Source organism: Pleurodeles waltl, chromosome 7, assembly GCF_031143425.1.
Source record: "Pleurodeles waltl isolate 20211129_DDA chromosome 7, aPleWal1.hap1.20221129, whole genome shotgun sequence".
Taxonomy (NCBI): domain Eukaryota; kingdom Metazoa; phylum Chordata; class Amphibia; order Caudata; family Salamandridae; genus Pleurodeles; species Pleurodeles waltl.
Genome location: NC_090446.1, coordinates 763,694,768 through 763,717,556, shown reverse-complemented (window position 1 = coordinate 763,717,556; position 22,789 = coordinate 763,694,768). Strand labels below are relative to the sequence as shown.

General features: G+C 44.0%; 1 protein-coding gene across 2 annotated transcripts in view; it reads right to left on the bottom strand.

The window, feature by feature from the left end:
- C7H5orf24 (chromosome 7 C5orf24 homolog) overlaps positions 1–17,820 on the bottom strand; it is a 36,632-nt gene extending 18,812 nt beyond the window's left edge. The window contains exons 1-2 of one of the 2 annotated variants that reach the window (XM_069199244.1): positions 17,390–17,820; positions 15,789–15,940 (exon numbers count right to left, since the gene is read on the bottom strand). In XM_069199244.1, coding sequence (XP_069055345.1) covers positions 15,789–15,917 — 129 coding nt within the window. In that variant the 5' untranslated portion in view covers positions 15,918–15,940; positions 17,390–17,820. The remainder of the gene's footprint in view (positions 1–15,788; positions 15,941–17,389) is intronic. The other variant, XM_069199246.1, reaches the window with a different exon arrangement.
- Between the last annotated feature and the right edge of the window lie 4,969 nt (positions 17,821–22,789).

The following is a 22,789-nucleotide window of genomic DNA, read 5'->3' as shown; positions in this document are numbered from 1 at the left end:
CAGCTATATGCCCACATTTTTGTGGCCCTGGAAACCATGTTGTGAGGAGTAATAGGGTCAATAAGCGTACAAGTGCGTAGTATACTATGAAGAAGAATTGAAATTGAAACAAGCACAGAAGTCCCACCCTGGGGTGGCCACACACACCAGGAGTGGCCCGTTCAAATGGTATTCAGCGGGTGGGGAGCTGCAGTGCCACAATGTTTTTCCAAGGAATGCATCGGGTGAGTGAAGCATATCAATATGCAATGCACCACAGAAGGGGGCACACTGGAGGACATAAGCCCTGTAAACAGACACCCCACCCTAATGCTCACCATACCATGCATCACATGACTCTCTTTGAGCACTCTGGGGGAGATTCTGCTTGTGATAGTAGTCCAACTAGAGGGGGCCACATGCTCACCCTCGTGCTCAGATATGGTGATGTTGGGATGAGAGCACCAGTGACTTTAGAGGATGTCATCAGCAGTTTGTGGCGTCATTAAAGGGGACCAGAGCCACACTCGTGTTAGGGTCCGAACCAGAGGCATTGTCCACAGAGGAGCTGGAGTGGAGCATCAACAGTTGCTCTTGTTTGGAGGACACTGATGCAATTACAGTCTATCTGTCTTCTAGAGCCTGCTGCGGGGATGGCATCACTCCAGATGTCACCCACCCGGTAATCACACATCGATGCTATTGGGGGGGTAGTGATGGCTTTTGCGATGGTGGTCCAGACAGAGGAGGTTGGCAGGCATGTGGGAAGTGTTGCTCCAGGCAGTCCTATGTGCCTTCTGATGTGTCAAAGAAAAGGGCATGCTGGTTGCGGATAAGTTTCAACCTGGTCGGAAACATAAGCGTGCAGGTTAAACTATCCGAAAGCAGCTGTGTTTTGGTGTCCTGGAAAGAAGAGCTTAGACGCTAGACCACCAATGTGTAGTCTTGAAAGAGGGAAACAGGCGAATTATCCACAATTATGGGCGTATTGTCTCTGCCTTTTTGAAGCACCACATCTGGGTCTTAAACGTTTAGGGTACAAGCCACTATGGGTCGTGGTGGTGCTCCAGGAGGTGGCCGGCATGTGAGCGCTCTGTGTGCCTGTTCAAATGTAAACAATGCTGACAATCCCTTTGCTGCCACTTTGGTTTACAGCTAGTCCTCTCTATATATATGTTGTGGTGTTAAAACCTTCCATATTCTCAGGCAGTCCAATAATATGACCGTTGTTAGGGCGTGCTCACTCTTCAGCATCCTCTGCTGAGTTGTGTAATATGGTGATTTGCGTATGAAGATTGTCAAGAATGACGGAATGTTCCACCTGTTGAATCAAAGAGGACAAGGTTGTTTCAATAGTTGTGACTCTATTCAACAGCTTACAGTGGTAATCTCTAACAAGGCCTAAATCTGCAGCAATTGTGCAAATGTGGTGCTCAATGGCTGCCCTGGAGTCACAGATTTCCTGCAGGATATTGTCCAATTTGTCAAGTGGAGAGGGGTGGACTTTTTGGATGGAACGTAGTCCTCTGTATGTAGAACAGAGGAACTGTCAGAATAAGTGGGCTGGGTTGCTCCTAGACTCAGGGGCGGCGCCGTTCTGGTAATCTTAGTGCGACCCATTGTGTGAAGCAGCTACGTAGAGGGAGGGGGTATTCTCACGGCGCAGCAACCAAACAGGAACCACCGCCAGAAGGGTCAAGCGGCACTTGTAAACACAGCATAGTCCTGGGGTACCACTAATCACTGTTCGCTGCTAGGAATTGCACCCCCGCTTAAACCCTGCTAGGTACTGTCTGGGAATTATGTTGATTTAGCATACAGGTGGCATGTTAGAAAATAGTCCAAACCCCAGGACAGCGTCCAGTCCAGACGGAGTGACCACAGCGACCCACTACAGGAAGAATAGCCACAGGAGCAGGTACCAGGGCCAATGGGATCCCATAAGGGGAACACGTCACTCCGTATGCAGGCCGAGTAGTGGTAAGGTGTGCAGGTTGGTGGCTCAGGGGCCCTGTAAGCTACCATGTCTCTCCCTCTGGGGCACCGTGGCCCTCTCATGGATGACCGGGATTACGTCTTGTGGGCTGCTCGGTGTGACCGCCAGAGGTCAGGCCATCTGAGCCCTTCTGCACTGTGGTTGCCTCCTCCAAGGCCACTCAGGCCCATACATGTTGAGGGAAGAGAGAGAGGAAAATTCCTCCCTCAGATTTTAAGCCACTCATGCGCCTTCAACGTGACCGGCCCTAGGCCACACCCCCACAGGGCTAAGTCTTCAGGGACTGTCACCAGCAAACCCAGGGTGCCAAGTGGCTAAAGATTGAGGCCCCACTGCTACATCGCTGTCATTCAAGCCCACAGAGGAGGGAGCCGGGGCACCACGCTAGCTAGGTCTGGCTGAAAATGGCACCAGAGCCACCAGTTGCAAGGTCCTGGCTGGCCTCGGCCACACGGATGTTCCTAGTACCAGCCACGATCAGGAAGCAAGGGCTCCAGGGGGGAGTTAATGTTCAGTAGCTGCAAACTGCCCTAATCCCTTATTAGGATGGTGATGCATTCATGATGTGTCCAGGACACTGTGTGGGGGGATAAGAGAGGTCCGTCTGCCATCTTCAGAGGTTAGCCACGCCCCTCCCGAGTCAAAGCTCTGTTTGACTCCACTTCCCATAACACCAGCATCCAGTTATCACCCAGGAGTCCCTTTAGCATTAGTCCTACCATTTAATCAATTGCTTGTGGTGACGGGTTGCATTGTACTTCTGCATAAGTATTCTGGTTGTGACAAAGTAAGTGATTATAAAACATGTATATTTCAATTCACAGAATCAGTAGGCAGTGCGTTTAGAGTGCACCTGTACAAAACTGTCTAAAATGTGAACCAGAGCATTTTTGGTTTTATGGTGTTGTAAACTAAATGTGTAATGACAAGAAACTGCAGCCCATTAGAAAAATATTTTTGACTAAGAGCTTGCAAGTCCACATGTGCGTGTACAAAGGATTGATAAGCATCACAGTTTCAACTGATTGTTAAATCTGGACAGTTGTTTGTGAAGTGGAGATGGCGCTATCATTAGATGCTTAAGCAATATTTAAATTACTACTTCGATAAAGTCCAGAAGGATTTTATGTCTTCAAGAAAAAAATCTAACAACAATTTCATATAACACTGGAGTTATGTTCCCAGCCTAGAATCCATCAGAATCTCATGAGAAATAATCCACCAAATTCTCATGCGAAATAATTCCCAACAGTGAATGGATAGCAGTTCTATTATGGGAACAATAATGTAACAACTTTATGATTGACTCGAAAAGATTAAGCCATTAATCTCAATTCCACGCAAAACGTAGGGAGGATACAACAATGCCCAGCTAATAAACTTTTTTTTAGGATGCTCCGTTCGATGGAGCTAAAAAATTATTTAAAACCATTTAGTGGGCTCCAAATCGTTTATAATCTATAACGACCCCCAGAAAAAAACACACAGACAACTTCCAACCCCATTCTACCAACAAGGCATTTCATATTCCTTTGCTGCCCTTCAAATTGCGTGATTTTATTTGACAAAATATGAAATACTGTAGCATCAATCGCATTATGCACTCTCAATGGTGCCAGTTTCAGAAGAAGTGTATTATCAGAATCAGTGAGCAACTGGAGTACGATTTTACTCAATTTAATGGAAATTAGTAAACTCATATGGAAGGTCATCAGATGAAGTTTAAATTAAAAGGATGCAACTCTGCACCCCTGTCGGAATCCAAAGTCCACTAGTAAACTCACAGCTCACTGTATTACCTAGGTTAAGTGTAAACCAGGTATTAGTAAACAAAATATGTGACCAATGAAAGATAATATGTGTCAATGTTATGTTGTTCACATTTGCATAACTCTAACAACCAAAACCGTTAAGGCAATCAATAGGTAGTCACAGATGCTTGTGTGTTTGATTGTGAGAGATAAGAAGATCGTAGTTTCAAAGTTATACGTATTCTGCGTAGATTAGTGTGAAAATAAAAACGGCATTCAATTTTTAGCGGACTTTGTAGAGTCTTATTTGTATGGGCTTAATCTACCAAAGGACTTTAATTGTTTCTGTCTTGGGTAGCTTGTTTTCCACCACGTGGCCAGAGTAAATTATTCTAAATGCAAGGTTCACATTTCAGGAAGGCAACTTCGAAGTGGTGATGTACGCATTGCATGCTCTCTCTATGCTGGATTCATCATTATTTTTACAAAGTAAGTTACTCCGGTGAGTCCCAGGTTGTGCACGTGAAAGGTGTAAGAGTTCTGTTTAAGGTGATGCCAATTCCACATTTACGTCCAAAAGGTATTCGGAACCAGGTCAAATAAATCAATAAAATAACACAGCAGGAGGTAAGATGCACAACCGGGAATATCAAGCATGAAAATATAAAGCAGTTACACGGGTTGGGATAGCCGGCAGTAGTGTGGTGCTGAAACAACGTTGAGAGTGGGGGTGATGCCACCAACATTACGAGACTGATAGGTCAAAAGTATGGGCTCAGTTGTGCATTTAGGGCACTCTGTTCTGAATGTATGATGTGATATATATTGCCACTTACACAGAGCACAATTTTTATTGAAATGCCCACTTGATTTGGATCAGACATTCAGGCCTTCATTACAAGTGTGGCGGTCTTAAGACCTCCACATTATGACCGCCAGTCTATAGCTTCGCGGTCTCGGTGGTCGTAATCCGCCAGGGCAGTGCCTCGGGATTACGAGTCCCCTTTCCGCCAGCCTTTGCATTGCAGTTGGATCGCCGTACAAAGGATGGCAGAAAGGGGGTGTCTAGAGCCCCATAGAGGCCCCTGCACTGCCCATGCGCTTGGCCCTTTGCCCATGGTGCCCCCTTGGCATGGGCAGTGCTGGGGCCCCCATGGAGAGCCCCGTCGAGCTTTTCACTGCCCAAATTACGGGCAGTGAAAAGTGCAACGTGTGCTGTCACACCCGAGGCACCGCAACATTGCTGCTGGCTCGATTATGAGGCAGCATCAATGTTGCGGTGAGTTTCCCACCGGCCCAGCAGTAAATTCGTAGCAGGACCTGCGGAGGGACGGCCGCATAGGTGGTCATCCTGACGCAGGACTTTGGCGAGCGGCCTCCGCTGCCTGCCACAGTCGTAATGAACCCCTCAGTTTTGCTGCTTACTAAATTTGGCGCACGATAAAAAATACGCAGAAATCAGGTTTCTGCGACAATTCATCACTTGTGCATCACATAAGTGTTCTGATTTGTTTGATCCTGTTAGAAATTGGGTTTCCGGTTGGCAAAGGTATGCATCCTGTTCAAACAGGAACCGCAATCCTAGTCAGATAAGTGAGACACACAACATAAATTAACCTGTGTCCCCAGTCTGGTAGCTTGGCACAGAGAAGGCAGGCTTGACTTAAGAAGCAACGTGTTAAGTATTTGTGCAACAGCATTAAAAGACTCCACACCAAGTAAGAAAAATGGATTATGATTTTGTAATCAAATGATGACCAAAAAGACAAAAAATCCAGTGAGCAGAAGTCGAAATATGATTTTATTAGGAATAAATGTAAAAATAGCACTGAGAAGCAATAAGCCCCTTTTGGGATATATGATTATGGTGGACCGGGACAAAGTCAAGAGTTCAGGCCGCCCACCTACAGGACCCACACAGGGCCCGAGGAGCAACGGCACCTTAATCCTTGTCGCAGCACAAGATGCATCGATGGTCCCCACGCAGTTGGTGTGTTGTGCCAGATATATCCATGTAACTGTAGTAATGTGTTGGTTCCACTGACCGAAGCGCTGGTTCGGAGTGTGGAGGTTTGGAATGCAATGTGCTGGGTTAATCCATTCTGGAGGGGCGATGCATCCATGTTCTCCACGCAGTGCCAGTGATGCATTGGTTCCAAAGCGGTGGTTCTGGATGCGATGCAGCATTTCCGAGTCGGATGCACAGGTCTGGTCCCTGCAACAGGGCTGATGTGTTGATCCCGATCTTGCAGCAGGCGATGCATTGTTTCTGATCAGTGCAACGGTGTCAATGTGCAGGGTGTAGTGGATGCAGCCCTTTATACGCATTTCCTAGGGCCCAGGACTGGATTGGCAACACTTGCAGCAAGCAAAGTCCAAGTGCTGTATGTGATGATGGGTCGAAGTCTTTTGTGTCCTTGAGAGTTCATAAGAAAAAGAGGCAACCCAGCAAGACCTTGGAGTCACTCTGGGGTAAGGTCGGATGGGTCCAGTCCTTCCTCAGCAGGGCAAAGGGCCGCAGGGCAGGATAGCACAAAAGCAGTTCTTCCAGAGCAGCGGTCCAGAGTGAAAGTCCTTGCATTAGCACAGCAGCCCTTCTTCCTGGCAGAGTTCTTCACAGGTCCAGCAGTTTACTGATTTGGTAGAGTTAGAGGGCCAGTACTTATACCATGATTGCTTTTGAAGTGAGGGTGACTTCAAAGAAGGTTCTTTGAAGTACACAGAGGTGCTTTCTTCCTGCCCTGGCTACAGACTCACTACAAGACATTATGCAGCAATTTGTGTTGAAGCAGCACACAGCCTATTCAAGATTGTCAGCTCCCCCACCCATCCTGCTCAGGATGGGCCATCAGCTTGCAGTCACACCTAAGCTCCCTTTGGTATGGCTGTCTGGAGAGAATGCACGAAGTCCAGCTGTCATCCAGCCCAGATGTGTATTGGAGAAAGGCTGCAGGCATACAAGGCTAAGAGCAGGAAAATTCCAACTTTCTAAAAGTGGCATTTTCAAACCTGTAACAATAAATCTGACTTTATCTTTAAAGAGGATTTATCACAATTCCATTAGGAATTATAGCTTATTAAATGTAATAAGGAATCCATAATGTTAGCGTATGAGAGGGGTAGGCCTCACAGTAGTGAAAAATGAATTTGGGAGTTTTTCACTAGCAGGATATGTAAAACTTAAAAGTATATGGCCTGCCTTTTAAATACAAAGCACCCTGTGCTATGGGATACCGAACGCCTACCTTTAGGGTGAATTATATTGAATAAAAGGGGAGTTTAAGGCTTGACAAGTGGTTTTAAATGCCAAGTCGGCATGACAGTGTAAACTGCACATACAGGCTTTGCAATGGCAGGCCTGAGACATGTTTAAGGGCTACTTGAGTGGGTGGCACAAGCAGTGCTGCAGTGGAGAGAAAAAGGCAAGATGTTACCCTGTAGAGAGGACCATTTCCAACAGGTCCTATTAAAATCTTTGTTTCCATCGGAAGTTAAGAATTACAAAAAAAAACGAACATGTATCATTTGTTTTTTAGCTTGCTGCTGCTATATTTTGAAATATTTATATAATTCATTTGCAAGTATTTAAATGTTATGTGTTAGAAAATAGTTAACATCCTACAGCTCTTCCAACACGTTTCATGTGCACCAGCAAGCAAGTCACTTTGTTCACATTATACATTTCCCTCATTTTGCCATTAGTGAAAGGAAAAGTAAACCACAATCTCAATTTCAAAATAATGAAAAGCAGTTTGTCAGGAGACCAAATCCAACATTTTACCTCTGTCTTTGAACAGACAAAAAATGCGGTGTGATAAAATAAACTTCAAAGCCTCTTGGCTCATTCTCCTGAATTGCTGCACAGTTATTTTGGGGGTGCTGCAGCACCTGCCTCACCCCTACTTCGAGTGCCCACGATGCCCATCCCGAGCCCAGATCGGGGAATGGTAATATGATTACTTGCCTGAACACTACTCCTTAAATAAGAAATCAGCGTTCTTGCAAATACCTTGGCAGTTGCCTCTAACAATTAATAGTTTAAAGAGATACTCAGATAACCTTTTTTTATTAATAGGACCATCAGTCTGCCACTCCACAAAATAGGATGACCAAATCTAGCAAAACACAGCAAATAAAGTAGAATGAAAAATGGGTTTGAACGGTTAGCTAAGAAGCACCCATACTGTATTGTTATATTCTTTGAATTCACCTTTATGGAACATGTCATCACCCCTTTTAAACAGGGCTAAAGAACATTTACTCAACCTGTCTTTGGATCGTAACAATCTTGTTCAAAATCACAGATTTTGTGCCTAACCAATTCAGTTTTGGTATCATCAAAATCAAGTCCTTAGCCATCATCTCCCCATGTACTTTTGCGGCCCCTGGGCCTTCTTACTTTACACCCCCTCACAATTACTCAACATCTTCAGTTTTAGGCACTCCAAAGGAGCATCTAATGATAGCATGAATGCAAGCCTAAGGAGCAAAAGCAACCACTACAGTCAATCAATGGTCAAAAAAGTCACTAGGATGTTTTAGGAAGCTAGCAGTTCCTGTCGGAACTACTACCGAAAAGCATGCCCTCATTATAAAAGGCAATTTTCTATTTCAATATTATTGATAAAGACCTCAACTGAGGCCAACAATGCAATAAAAAATTTAAAAACAGTAAAAAGAAATAATATGTAAGACAGTACAATATTAAGTGAAACTAATCTTGGCTAAAAGCATTACTAAAGTAGAAGATTTAAATACATAAATTATTACATTATAAACAATTTATGGCTAAAAGCACAACCACAGTTAGAAACATAAAGATGGTGGGAGAATCTAATGAGGTACACTACCACAATACAGGATGATGAATAAAAAAATGAATAAATCTTTAGAAAAATCAACACATACAAAGCAAGTATATCATTTTGAAAGTGCGTTATTAATGGGAGTAAGGCATTATGAAGTTGCACTATAAGGTCAGGACACATAAAAAGATACATTATACATTCCGTACTACTTTATTTCATGAAGGCCATATCCACTGATTAGTATGGATAATCTTCCATGGGCCTAAAAATGGTTTAATTGGAAGCTTATTTGACCTTAATAGAAATAGTGTCTACACCAATTATGGTTGTATCCTGTTTATAGTAGCTCATCTGGTGATAACATCACAGCCCTTTTAAGAATAGCAATCTAATTTATCTGCTTTATAACGTGCCTTTTAATCGCTAACGTTAGATGGCTACAAGGCCAGTTTTTAAAATAGTCAGATGGAAGCTCTAGGTGTGATAGCACATGATTAAAATTCTACAAAAAGACATTTGACCACACTGATTCTGAAAACATTTCATTTTTAAAAGCCCAAATAGATGCTCCTGCTTTGTAAGTGATAATCCTTAGCCCCATCGCACCACAGGTATGCAGGACCGAGAATAAACTCTTGATAGCGCAATGCTTTAGTTCAAGAGTTTTCGTTAGGCCATGCTTTAGTTCAAGAGTGCAGGAATCTACAGACAGAAGGGCACGCGTGATCTTCCTTCTGTTATTTAGAACAGTGCTTCCCTGACTTCATACAACCACATCTTTAGAAAGACAAAGTTTTGTGACCTACTTAGGTGTAATGGAGAGGAGGTGGGCAATTCTTTAATGACACTAAAGCGTCATGTGGTAGTGCATTGTCATTTACAGACAGCACATTCCCACTAAAATGGCAAATACATTTGCACAGACACATTGTTTTACTGATAACACTAAATTGCACACTAATGATAATGTGTGGAAATTGGGTTTCAGTAAATATTGTTCGTGCACCACCAATTCAAATATCTTGATTTGCTCTGATACTATTAAAATCTATGTTTCTATCACACTTCAAAATAACAAAAAAAGTGTTCTTTATTTTTGCTTTCTGATCTGCTGAATGTATACAGTTCATTTGCAGGTATTTACATTGTTCTTTTAGGTACAAATGACATCTACAGCCTTTCTTTTCACATTCCATGTACCCCAGGAAGACTGGATAAAAATACTTTACACATTCTGTACTACTTTATTGCATAACGGCCATATCCACTCAATAGTATGGATAACCTTCCATGGGCCTAAAAAAAGTTTAATTGGAAGCTTATTTGAGCTTAATAGAAATAGTGCTCTTCTACTTCAATTATGGTTGGATCCGGTTTATAGTAGCTCATCTGGTGATAACATCACAGCCCTTGGAAGAATATCAATCTAATTAATCAGTTTTATAACTTGCCTGGGAAATTGCTCACATAATTCACTTTACTTTTCTTTCTTTGACTGAAAAGTGAGAGGAGTTTGTAAACAATAGTTTACAGTAAGTAAACAACAGGCAGCAATTTGTCAGAAGATGCAGCCTGATGTTTGACCTCTGTCTATGAAGCGCAGCAAATGTGACAAGCTAAATACAGAATTTAAAGCAATTTTTATTTATTGCTTTGACTATTACAACCCACCAAAAATCGGCTTGCGAACCCACAGTTTGGGAAACACTGGTATGGAGAAAATGCAGGAAATTATATTGTAGTTACTCTACCCTATACGACAAGGGCAGAGGAATCTTGGCTGTGTACACTGATGAAAGATGGTTAAAATGCCTTTTTTCAACTGTTATAAAAAAGGAATTTATGGGCTCACGATGTACTAATGCTTTTCAATTTAAGTGGATCAAATGTGAGTTTGAACTTCAATCATGAAGTTTCTTTCCACAACGTTCAAGTAAATATATTTTTCTGCTTTCTAAATTCAAAGATGACTATTTTCGTTTTCTGAATGTTGACCTTGAAGAAATGTTGGGCTGCAAAATGTTTTAATTCATTTACATTGTTCTGCAAACCAATAGGTGTTAAATGAAAAATGAAGCTGTTAAGGAGTTGCAGCAAACAAATCTATTTGTGGAGGGAGGTTTTTGACACCAAGAAGTGTGCATAGCAGGTCATGCTGTAATTTGTTTTGATTTTAATTGACAGCCTTCTGTCATCTCCCAACAATAACCTACTCCACATAGAAGAAAGGCAAGGATTCCAAATTAAATTTTTGCTGGGTTTGGATAATCAAGAAGGCAAATGTTAAAATTGTCTGCAAGGATGTAATATCTTATGTTTTATGTAGCTCAGATTGACATGTCCTTTTCTCCTCTATTAAATGAACTCATGGTGGGTGCTAAATCATCACTCTGGTTCTTCCAAGGTATTCTACTATTTTTATTTCACAGCCATCACAAACAATGGAAAATTATGACATACCCTTGATCTTTCATGGTTCACCAACCACTGTTTTATGGTTTCATGTGGTGATTCTAAAGCAAATCTCAGCAGGAACTAAGAAAGGAAACATGCCTTCTGATGTGGGTTCTGGCCGCTTTAGTGTCTTATCTGCTCCCTACCAGCAAAGCATCAACTCCTCTGCCTCTCGTTCTCTGGTCGGGTTTTCTAGACTTTTTTCTGATGACCACAGAATATTGTAGCAGCCAAATGTTCAAAGGGTTGGGTCTATGAAAAGCTACACTACCAGGGAGATTTAAGGATATGTCCTTACATCTGGTAAGTCAGGGTTTTAGTGAAAGAGGCAGTATGGTGGAGATCCGAGAAAGGGGAGTGGAAATCGTCCAAGAAGTGTGCAATGGGAGGCCTGGAAAATATGAAACCCCCTTCATACCACTCACACTAACTGTTAGATCTAACATTTGATTTGGCTACATGAACCATTTTATTCTAATTATCAGGGGTGGTATTTTAACTATGACTGTGAGCTAAGGGTTGATTTGGAAAGGAATCAAATTCTCCTTTTGTTGTTGATCAATGACGCTTAACATGATTGTCTGTCTTCGGAAAGTATAAAGTGTTATGTAACACTACACCTTCAAACAAGTGTAGAAAATAACTAAATAATAAGGTGGAACCACATGGTTCAATGGGGAATTTTCCACAAAAAGCTAGACTGCTTTAGTTTGGATTCTCTTACCTGCACAGCTTTTCATCTATATTAGCATGTTTTTCTGGGTAGTAAATATCACCTAGTTGACCAAAATGGATGTAAACAATGAATCTGAATGTTTTTTGTTCCAAGCTAATTAAATTCCATGTGGTTTTTAACTATGAGTGTGCAGAATTGCTTCAAACTTTTTCATCTATCTTTATAATGCACTTAGGCCCATATTTATACTTTTTGACACAAATCAGCACTAGGGCAGATTTGAGTCAAAAAGTTTACCGCCGGCTAACACCATTCGAACGCACCAGCCGGGTGCCTTATTTATGGAATGACGTTAGCCGGCGCTGTGGCCTGGTTAGCGTCAAAATAAATGACGGTAACCGGGCAGTGGAGGCGAAGGGAAGACTGGGGGTTGTGTGCCAAAGAATGGTGCAAGTCAGGTTAGAGTAAAAAATATTAGCTCTAACCTGACTTGCACCATTTTTTGGCACATAATCCCCATGGAAATGACTCCTGTCTTAGCAAAGACAGGAGTCATGCCCCCCTCCCCAATGGCCATGCCCGGGGGACTTCTGTCTTTGGCCATTGGGCACAGTGTCAGGCCGCCCATGCCACTTTAAAAAAAATAAAAAAATACAAATTATACTTACCTGCACTCACAATGGATGGGTCCCCCCATCCATGGGTGTCCTCCAGGGGTGGGCGAGGGTGCAGGGAAGGGCACCTGTGGACTGCTTCCATGGTCTCCCACCATGGAAATGAGCCCCAGGTCCCTTAACACCTGCCCTGACCCAGGTGTTAAAAAACAGCGCAAATCCAGCTGGGCGCCATGTTTAAGGCTTGCCTCCTCCTGTGCGTCATTTTGACGCCAGAGGATAAATAAGGCGCACATGCCTTAGAGTCATTTTTTGCACGGGAACGCCTACCTTGCATGTCAGTAGCGCAAGGTAGGTCTTCACGTACACAAAATGACTCAAACTCCATAACTTTGGCGCTAGACAGGTCTAGCGCCAAAGTATAAATATGGAGGTAAGTTTGCGGCGCATCTGCGTAAAAAAAAAATGATGCAAATCCAGCACAAACAGAGTATAAATATGGGCCTTAGTGCACTTGATGATCCAAGCTGGGACTACTCAAGGTGTCCTGGAGTAAGCGCTGCCATCCAAATTCTCTTCACTAAGAAACAGGTCCTTGCTGCTCTAGGCTCACAAAAGTAAGTAAAACCGCCTAGGATGGGAAATGTTCCAAGTGATATTTAAAAATCTAACCCATTGATTTGGCATCCATACATTGCATTGAACTCTAATGCAGTTCTGAAAAGCAAAGTAATATCAATCATCTAGCTGGAACTGAAATTATTCATAAAAATGATGAAATAGAACTAACTGCTAATTATTGCTCTGTTTCGATAATGGATTTTATATAAAAAATATACCCCAAGAATATCATTGGGAAGAAATTGAGTTGGATTATTAAGGTAAAAATACTATTATACCCTTGCACTAGCCTACTGAAAATGGAGTAAGAACTTGAAATGAGCACTATGCATGTAAGCTCTGAACATTGTCACAATTTGACAGATCGTCCTTCCTTATGTGCTATCTAAATGTACCCAGTAAATTTCTCTGCTTAACCTGGTATGGGTGATTTCAAATTTTGTAGAGAAGGAGCTCTTCTGTGAAAGACATCTCCCCTCAAGCAGTGACCATTCAAGAGAAGAGTTGAACCATTCAGGAGAAGAGTTAAGTGCATTGACAGTGCAAGGGTCCCCTTGAGCACCCCGTCTCTGCCAGCCTTTTCATGGCAGGGTTACGACCATGAAACTGCTGGTGGGGAAGGGGGCTGTAATTTCCAGGGCAGCCCTGCTTGCAGTGCTGCCCTGACAGAGTAGGACCATCAGCACCGCCAGACCGCCGTGTAGTCGAAATCTGGCGGTCCGACCGCTGCGCTACCGCCGCGCTACCGCCGCAGTCTTAATATGGAACTCAGACCGCCGCATTGATGGCGATGCGACTGCCACTGCGACCCTGGCGGTCGTAATGAGGCCCAAAGTTTGTTGATACAGAGAATGTTTATGCAAACATACCAGGAGGAAACAAGACTCAGAAACCAAAACAGTTACAGAGATACAGGGCATATGGAAATGTTTCATCTTAAAACTTGCTAGGCTAATTCTTGTCTGTTCTATGTCTATCGAAAAAAAAGAACGCATGCCTCTTCATCTCTTCGGGGTGTGCAACTATCCCACCACATGCCATGGATCATTACAGAAACTGCACGGATGTCATTCTGTGCCTTGGACCTTGAAAAGCTACACCACTGTATCAAACTACATCTGCAGGAGCCATGAGAGTGAGGGTCCTTAAGAAATAGCCGATGGTATGGATCTTAGCAGGGGTGTTTGTTTATCTTCCTTCAATCTTTCTTGAACCCTTCATATCCCCAAAAGATAAAAGCCTCTGTTTGGGAAGGGTGCAGCAAATTACTCTGGTTTGTGATGGTGAACCAGCATTGCAGTACAAAATTGTGCATGTTGGAGAAGGGGCTTCCTGCATCTCCATTGATGTTTTGATAATAACTGTATCTCAAGGAGAATTAGGTTTACCCTTACTTCCACAACTGTCAAGACAGTGGCTCTACATCTTAGCTGTCAGCCAGTTAAGGATTGATAACATTTGTATTGTAAGAGTTATCCTTCACAAGCCAAACTTTTCCTTGCAATGAATGGCTGTACGCACCTGGTAGGGCGTAAGCCATCACAGAGACTAACTCACATTTATAGTGAATATGCAAACGTTACATGGTGTTTGAAGATGGCCCTGGGTGGCACATGGGTTTGCATATAGTATATTTATTTTTATAAGCCTGATGTAATGTGAGGGGACAATTTTCAATTTCCTCCAAAGTAGCTTCAAAAAGTGGACCCTCAGACCAAGGAGCTTCAGATATCTTCAGTTTTCAGTCCGAGAGCCTTGTTGGTACGTGGATTTAAAAAAACCTGTCACCTGAAATTCGCAGATAGCAGTCCTCTACTACAACAATCACGTCCAATGCAACCGCTTGGAAGAAATGGAGGTGGGTAGAATGAGAACTTGTTTGTGTATTCTTGACACCCACAGCCTCTGGAAACAGTAGGATAAAAGTTTACGTATCAGCATGTTCATGCTGAAGGTGGTTTTCCCTGCACTAAAATCCTATTGTGTCTTTTCTACATGGCAAATGGGATGTCATTCATCTGCATCACTTACTGTATCATTCTTGCTAAACTCAGTTCAGAATTTCATATAACCCAGAGAATCCTTCTCCCCGACTTGTATGGTAACTCCATACTTGTAGGCTTTTAAAAGGCACAATTTGGAAAATTGTGCAATGAAGATGATTAACATTTAGTGCAACGATTAATTCAGAATAGCTGCTATGCTTCTTATTATGGGGGAATGCACCAGTTTGTCGGTCTTCCGCACCATCATTAATTAATGTATTGATACATGCATTCTCCCATTGCCATGACTGTTAAGTGCCATCCAGTCACAAAAAATATTTGTTCATTCCAATGAAGCAAAGACAGCTTCAGTAGCTTTGCAACAGCAAAGAATGGTAGGTCCATGTGATCTGGTGATCTTTCATAGTATAACTATGTTATGACTAAACTGACGTACACACTCAATCCCTCCCAGCTTTAGCTTTTTGCCCTTATGTTGGCAAAAAAAAAACATAATGGCAATAAGAAGGGAGCCAGGCTTAAAGCATGGACAATGTACTTGTTGTTAACAACCTTTTTTCTCGATATGTTTCTTTGATTACCAACACGTTCCCTCTACCATAGGGCAGGGTGGTACTTTTGTTTGTCATGCCATTTTCAAAATGCATGAAATACAACTGGGTAGTAAACTGATCAGGTGTGTGTGGTATGGTGACCTTTTCGCCCAGACCTCTTAGGTTTTTTGCTTCTTTGTTTTTTTTAACTGACAAGGCATCGTATCTGCTCCTGCCAAGAAGTGGTACACAGGAAACAAAGATGGGTAATAGAAAGAGGTCTATGAACTAAGTAGATAGGTGTGTTACCTTTCCTGACTGTTAAGATGAAATATTCCAGAAAAACCCACCTCAGACTTCTTGCTCTTTTTCCTTTTCATGGAATTCTTAGCTTCAGTATAGATGAGTTTTTCGGTAATCATTGACCAATCAACAAATGAATCAGTGCATTCAGTGTGAAACGATGTTGAACATTCCATTCTGTGGGGACTGCAGTTTTATTCTAAAGAAAGTGAAAAAACAAACAAAGACAATTTTTTCCATTAAATTACATTCTGCCAGTGATCTGAACTTTATTGGAAGAGGAAGGCCTGTAGATTTATTTTCAGTTTAAGACAGCACTAGAAAGAACCAAAGTGCACATTCTGCGCTTTAAAGTGGGCAGAATTTGCCTCAAGAGGGTTGGGCTCAGTACCCTGCCTAAGAGTTGCAGGCAGATCACTGTAGTGCAGAATGTAGTTGCTTTCTTTTCAAAAGGCGTTATGTGGCCTACAGAAACGTATGTATACCCTACTTTCAACATGGCAGCTCTATATGGAACTACTGTGCACAAGAAAAAGACTGTAGCTTGCTGTCAATTACACCTATTTGACAACAAATATCTGCGGCACTGTTTAGCGTCGACTGGTTTAATCAATGCAACCTCCTTGACTAATTTTCAACACCTCTCCAATTCACAAGTGGTCTTCAAATGCAAACAAATAAGACGAGTTTTGATTAAAACAACGCAGTAGTCAATAACTGCAAAGTCCAGAAACTTTCCATCTCTCCATCACACCCACCCCTCCCCTAGTCCGGGCTCATCGCTTTGAGGCGACGGTAGGATGGCACAAAACCCTGTACAAAATAAACAACTAGCATGCAGTAAACAAGGTGCGTCCATGGTCATCCATCCTGTTAAACGGGAGCTTCTCGAAAATATGCGCCACGTCCACTACATAGAATAAATGCATCATTAGACTACTTAAATTAAATGTACGTTTCGATGCTGGAAATTGCAGTGCTTCTACATGACTACGACACCATTTTCACATGCAGACCAGTAGCCATTCAACATATAAATTATTCATGTATTTACAGAACAGTAGAGGGAGGCATCACCGCACGTACAAAATCCATTAAAAAACAACTACGATTTGCCGAAAGACACCATATAACACAACGAGGTCTGCTGTATGGAAATTCCCCACCTACCAACAATAATAAAGATGCATTAAAACATTTGTTCCGTGTGCTTATTTTTCCTAACGATTCAATTTTTAAAACGCCCCGCCAGACATGACCATACTTTATTGGGCCTCTGAAACATGCATCGTTAATTAAAATGAACTGGGTATAAAGCACTGACAGTTCATGGCCATCCAGTCAAGGATGTAATTCGGGAAAAGGGTTTCATTGGTAATAGGGATGGATGGGTAGTTTTTTTGTTTTTTTTTCATTTCTGGCAGCGGGAGAAAATAATATAAAAAACTGAAAAATTGAAAAAATAATAAAGATGCCCTCACTCAACAGCTGCCGCTTAAAAAAAAACAATGACAGGAAAAAATTAAACTTGTCAAACCCCCTTTGTTTGCAAAAAGGGCCCTCGTTTAGTGTCCCTGCCTTCAATAGGGAGGGAAGGAAGAGCCTAAACTGCCACCCTGAGGACAATAGCGGCGGGAGACGCATTCACCTTTCACCGGTGCTGCTGCGGCTGCTGGGCCCCGGGAGGATGAGCCGCCGTCTGACAGCCGCGATGCTAACGGTGCCGGCCAGCCCTAGCTGGAGCGCCGCACCGCAGAAGGCTCCGAGGCAGCGCTATACTGGACGAGGCTTCCAGGGGAGGCAGCTCCGGGAGCAGCGGGCGGGGGAGGAAGCCGGAACGGAGGCGGCGGAGGGGGGCCCTAGGCTCAGCGAATCCTCGGCGCGGCGGCCATTTTAAGACTGGCGTAGAGTCCGGGAACAGCTGCCCCGCTGCCTGGGCCTTCGGCTGTGATGTAGTCCGTGGAAGGGCGGGGGTATGGGCGAGGCTGGCAGAACGCCCTCGTACCCAGATTTATCACGGGCATCGCATCAACGGCAGCTCTAGTAATAGCCACTGCCTAATTGGTTCTCCGCGCATCTGAATGAATGTAAAATGTTACAATGAAGGGGAAACCTTGTTTCAATTGTCAAAGTGCTTAAAATGGAAAAAACAGAAGTGCAGGTATCCCATGGCACCAGGGCACCTATTTGCTTTGTGAAACAAACAGGTACTCTCCAATTAAAAGTATCTCTGCTGAGAAGTGCAGGTACCCTCCTTCTCAAAATAAGGAAGTATGGGTATTGAGCACTTCACAGCACCAACCCATTTAAGGAACCGTTTTCACAGCTATTAGATGTTCTCACAGAAATGAGGAAAATGTGTATTTTTAGTCAAATTTTGAGGTTTGCAAGGGCTTCTGGTTAACAAAACCTTGTGAAAACCACAAATGTCACATCACTTTGGACTCCCACAGGTGTCTAGCTTAAAAAATGTCTGGATATGGTATGTTTCCCTGGGTGGCAGCTGAGCTAGGGACCAAATTATGCAGCTACCCACATTGTAAAACAAGCATTTCCAATGTAATTGGTCTCACGTTTGCTCAAGTTAAAGCTATTAGCTCTGTAAACTCCTAACCGGACTTTTCTTGCCACATAAACTGAAAATGAAAAATAATACAATTTCAAATAATGGAGCTAATTTAAAGCGCCGCGCCATCAGCGTGAAGGTGACTAATCAGAACAAAAAGACCAGCCTGGTTTCGCCATTGCATAGTAATAAACAAACAAAAACCAAGCGTGATTACGCTGTGTAAAACCTTAAATTTGCGAAGGAGCGCTAGGATAAACAATAGAATTAAAATGGTAAACTGGTAGTCAGGAAAAGCGCACGATTACTGCCCAGCGAGATCGCACTGCCTATGAAATAAAGAGAAAAAGTAGTCCATAAACCATACAGAATACATGGAGCCTCACATGTTTTCAGTAGTTTGCGGGTGCTCTTGAGGAGGGCTAAACATCGGAAAAGGCATGACGTATGCATGCCTTTCTCTAATGAAATCAAGTGAATTTTAAAAGGCAAGCCCATGAACCAACGAAAGTGATGGGCGTGACATTGGCGTGGTTAAAAGCCCACAGAGAGATTACAACAGGGAGAGAGCGCTTGCGCCCTCGACCCTAAAAAGCGTTGATTCTGCTGGGTGAAATGTGATGTCTCCAAGTCTCATTTTGGGGTGTTTTGTGTCGCAGGCGCTAGGCCCAGCCACATAACCGGGGAACCGTTTTTATCAGAAGACACTTGGGAACACAAAATAGTAGAACATTTGTGATTCCCAATAGGAGTCCTCTATTTGTGGCTTCCAAATCTAAGTCACTATGAAAGAAACAAGACATTTTGCAAAATCCCTCTGAATCACATGATAGTATGGGTAACACAAATTCAGAGTTGCAGAATTATTTTTTGCTAAACTCAGTACCTTGAGCACATTTCATAAATACATAGGTTTTTTTCGTACTCTGTTGGGACGGAAAAGTCCTTTGCATGGTAATGGGCATGCACCCCTGCCCTGAATGCTCCCAACTGTACTGATATCTGGATCCCTAAAGCAGATTTGTGTTGTTATGGATGAACACAGATCATGTGCATGCCACTTTACATATACCTATCTCATGGACTGCAATGTTTTTGGACTAGGAGGGGTGCTCAAAGCGCTGCCCTCATAGTGGTGAAAGGCTACTGCCTTTGGCAGGAGTTAAGCAACCCGAGTGCAGTGGTGACGAGAGACTGTGTAGTGATAACTAGATGTGAACAGGTCCTTTTTACCTGTGTCACTGGATTGAGGCCTACAGGCTCGCTAATTGAAAGTTATATTGCTGTGTGCTTACGTGACCTTTGGCCTACATGAGTTTGGTGTGTACTGCTGCCCAGTGTGTGTGTGGGATGCATGTGCTGGGTGAATGTGTGCCTGAGATCGATACAATACAAGGGTAATGCAGTGCTGTGCAGTGCATCTATATTATATGAATATGCTGGGTGTATGTGTGTCTGTGAATGGTACAATACTTAAAGGATGTAGTGCTGTGCAGCGCATGTATGCTATATGCACGAGCTGGGTGCCTGTGTGCTTGTGAATGGTACAGTACATGGAAAATTCTGGGTTCCATTTTGGGTCTCAAGGCTGAATGGAGCAACATGAGGAAATGAGGTAAAGGAATACCTGCAGACAGATGTATATTTTGCTGCATTCCTGTAAGCTGGGTGGAACACACTGGAGGAAGATAGAGCCAGCCTCTTCATATACTTGAAAGGGTGCTTTTTGATTCAGAGAGAGGCCACTGGGAAGGGGCCTGGGCACATTTCAGGAAGCAGATGGAGTTGATAACAGAATCAAAGAATAGGGCGTAAGGCACTGGGGTAACCTTTTGATACATATATCACTATGGCTGACATCTAGGTGTGATCCCTTATTCACTCCCATGGCCTGTGCTGTGGGGCTGTCAGATTTGGAGTAGCTTCTGCTGTGACAACCTGCTTTCTGGAGAAAGACAAAACCAAAGAGCGGGCACCTCAAAAGGAAGCAGCCCTGCAACATAAACTTTAAAGACTCAGACTCTAAATCACATTTGGTGTCTGGAAAGGGACTAAAAGAAGGGAAGGTGTCAGCTATCAAGCAGCCAGCCAGGCTATGCGAGGAGGAGAAGCTCTAGAAGACTTCTGCCTGGGTACAGGAGTAGGGGCCAAAGCCTGCTAGTCTCCCAGCTCGGTGAGGGCATATCACCCAGGGAATCCAAGACCACTTGCCCTTGGAACCTGGAGTACCAGTTCCTGTCTGCGTTCTAAGATCGGTGTGCCCTGTGAGGGAGAGGAGAACGTTTGGGTGAGGTCCAGTGGAGGGATCCTGGTACGTGGATTCCCATAGCAAGGTATAAGGTGCTGCACCGATTGGGCCATTGCCTTTGTGCAGTCAAAAATCGGCGACCCCGTATGCTAGAGGAGGGCCAGGAAGTGAGTCGTGGCCATTGCTGTATCCAACAGGCCACCCCCCATGTGCTATTTCAAGTCGCTGACCCTGTATTACAGGTGCAGCCGATGTGAAGTATGCTGCTCTGCCAATCAAGCCAAAGCCCATGTGCAGAGGAGGGCTGCCATGAAGTGAGTCATGACTATTGTTGCACTGAACACACCATTGCTTGTCTGCAGTTTCAAGTTGGTGACCCCATATGCCAGATAGGACCTCTGCAAAGACTGCTGCTGTGCCAATCTAACCATAGCCCGTGTGTGGTATCAAGTTGGTGACCCTGTATGCCAGATGGGGCCACCTTGGTGATCGGATCATAGCCAGTATGCAGTATCAAATCGATGACCCAATATTCCAGGTGCAGCCACCATGAAGCTTGCTGCTGTGCCGATAGAGCTGTAGCCCATGTACAGAGGAGAAACAGTGACCCCGTATGCCAGTGGGCCACCCGGACAAATCAAGAAGCGTGGTCTGGTCAAGACCATCGACAGAGAAAGAAGGACATTGTGATGACTCAAGCGGGCCCAAGCTGTGACTGAGGACCAGCACCAGGATCGTCGCACCCCCACATCTGTAAGAAGGAGCCTCAGGAACTTACCAAGCATCAGAGGAGCATCAAGAATCCCCCTGCTGCTGGAGGGCTGCCTGTGAGGAATTCAAGGACACTCAAACGCAGCCCTCCTGATCCACGTGTGAAAGATTTACTGGAGGTAGCTGCTACAGCTTCAGCACCCACAAAGGAGGTGCACACAGAGACTTCAGTCACTTGGATCCTGCTGGTGTGGGTAAGACTGATTTTCGGCCCAGGCGGCCCGAGGGAACTTGCTTGTCAAATAGCACTGCAGACTGGAAAACTTTTTCCTTTAATCGAGAGTCAGAGCGGGACTCCGGAGGCTCGGACTACCAGTGGTGCTTACTCTGAATGTCACCTGCTGTGAATGGAGAATAATCACTACCGCTAGCTGAAGGGGAGTGGTCCTCAGCGACCCTCCCATGAAACACTAGAGCCCTGATCTCAGGGTATTGTGTAAGTTGTTTGTAAATGTCATGATTTACTTGGTGGTCTTATATAAATAATCCTTATTTCAAAAAAGAAAGAATTTGACAGGAAAATCAGTTATTGCTGCTGTGGGTATATTGAGTTGTGAGCCTGTGTTCACCCACTGTGTACACCTCCCCTCAGAAAAGATTGGACTGCTCGACTGCTCGCTACCATCGAGAGTAAAATGCTGAAGGGGTGCTTGGCCTAGTCGCTCAAGATCCATAGTAGTTCAGGTCCTCGGACGTGAGGAGTCAATGGCCTCAACCCCCGTGGTTGGCCCCAGTAACTCCTGCTTGCCACGTGGCCCTCTGAATTGGGTTCTGATATACCCATTTTAATTATTTATATATAACCATATTAATTTCTTGATAGTTGATACAAGTAAAAATCACTAAAATATAACCAAACCTTGCTTAAGTAGACAGTTAGGGCCTCATTTCGAGTTTGGCAGATTGGAAAGCCTGTCCACAAATCTCCCTACTTTGTGGCGACCACCCCGCCAGAGTAATTAACAGTTTCCCACTAGGTCGGCAGGCAGAAACCTGTTTCCACCCACCGGCCTAGCAGGAAACAGGCTACAGCATTGTCTCCGGCTAGTAATCGAGCTGGTTGCAATGCTGTAGCCCGCAGAGTGCACCAGCACCCTAGCAATGTTTACTGTCTGCAAAGCAGACAGTGAACATTGTGACGATGCTGGGCAGGGAGGCCCCTGCACTGCCCATTCCAAGTGCATGGGCAGTGCAGGGGCCCCCCGATGGCCCTCTGCACCTGTTCTCCACCAGCCTTTTCATGTCAGTGTTACTGCCATGAAAAGGCTGGCGGAGAACAAGGTCGTAATCTGCAGAGCAGCGCTGCATGCAGTGCTGTCCTGGCGGATTATGATCTCCGCCACCGCCAGGATGCCGGGATCATGGATCCTGGCAGTGCTACCAGGGTTTTAATGTGGCAGTCGGACAGCCGCAGCAGCAGCGGTCCCAACCGCCACCGCGAGTGTGTAGGTCGTAATGAGGCC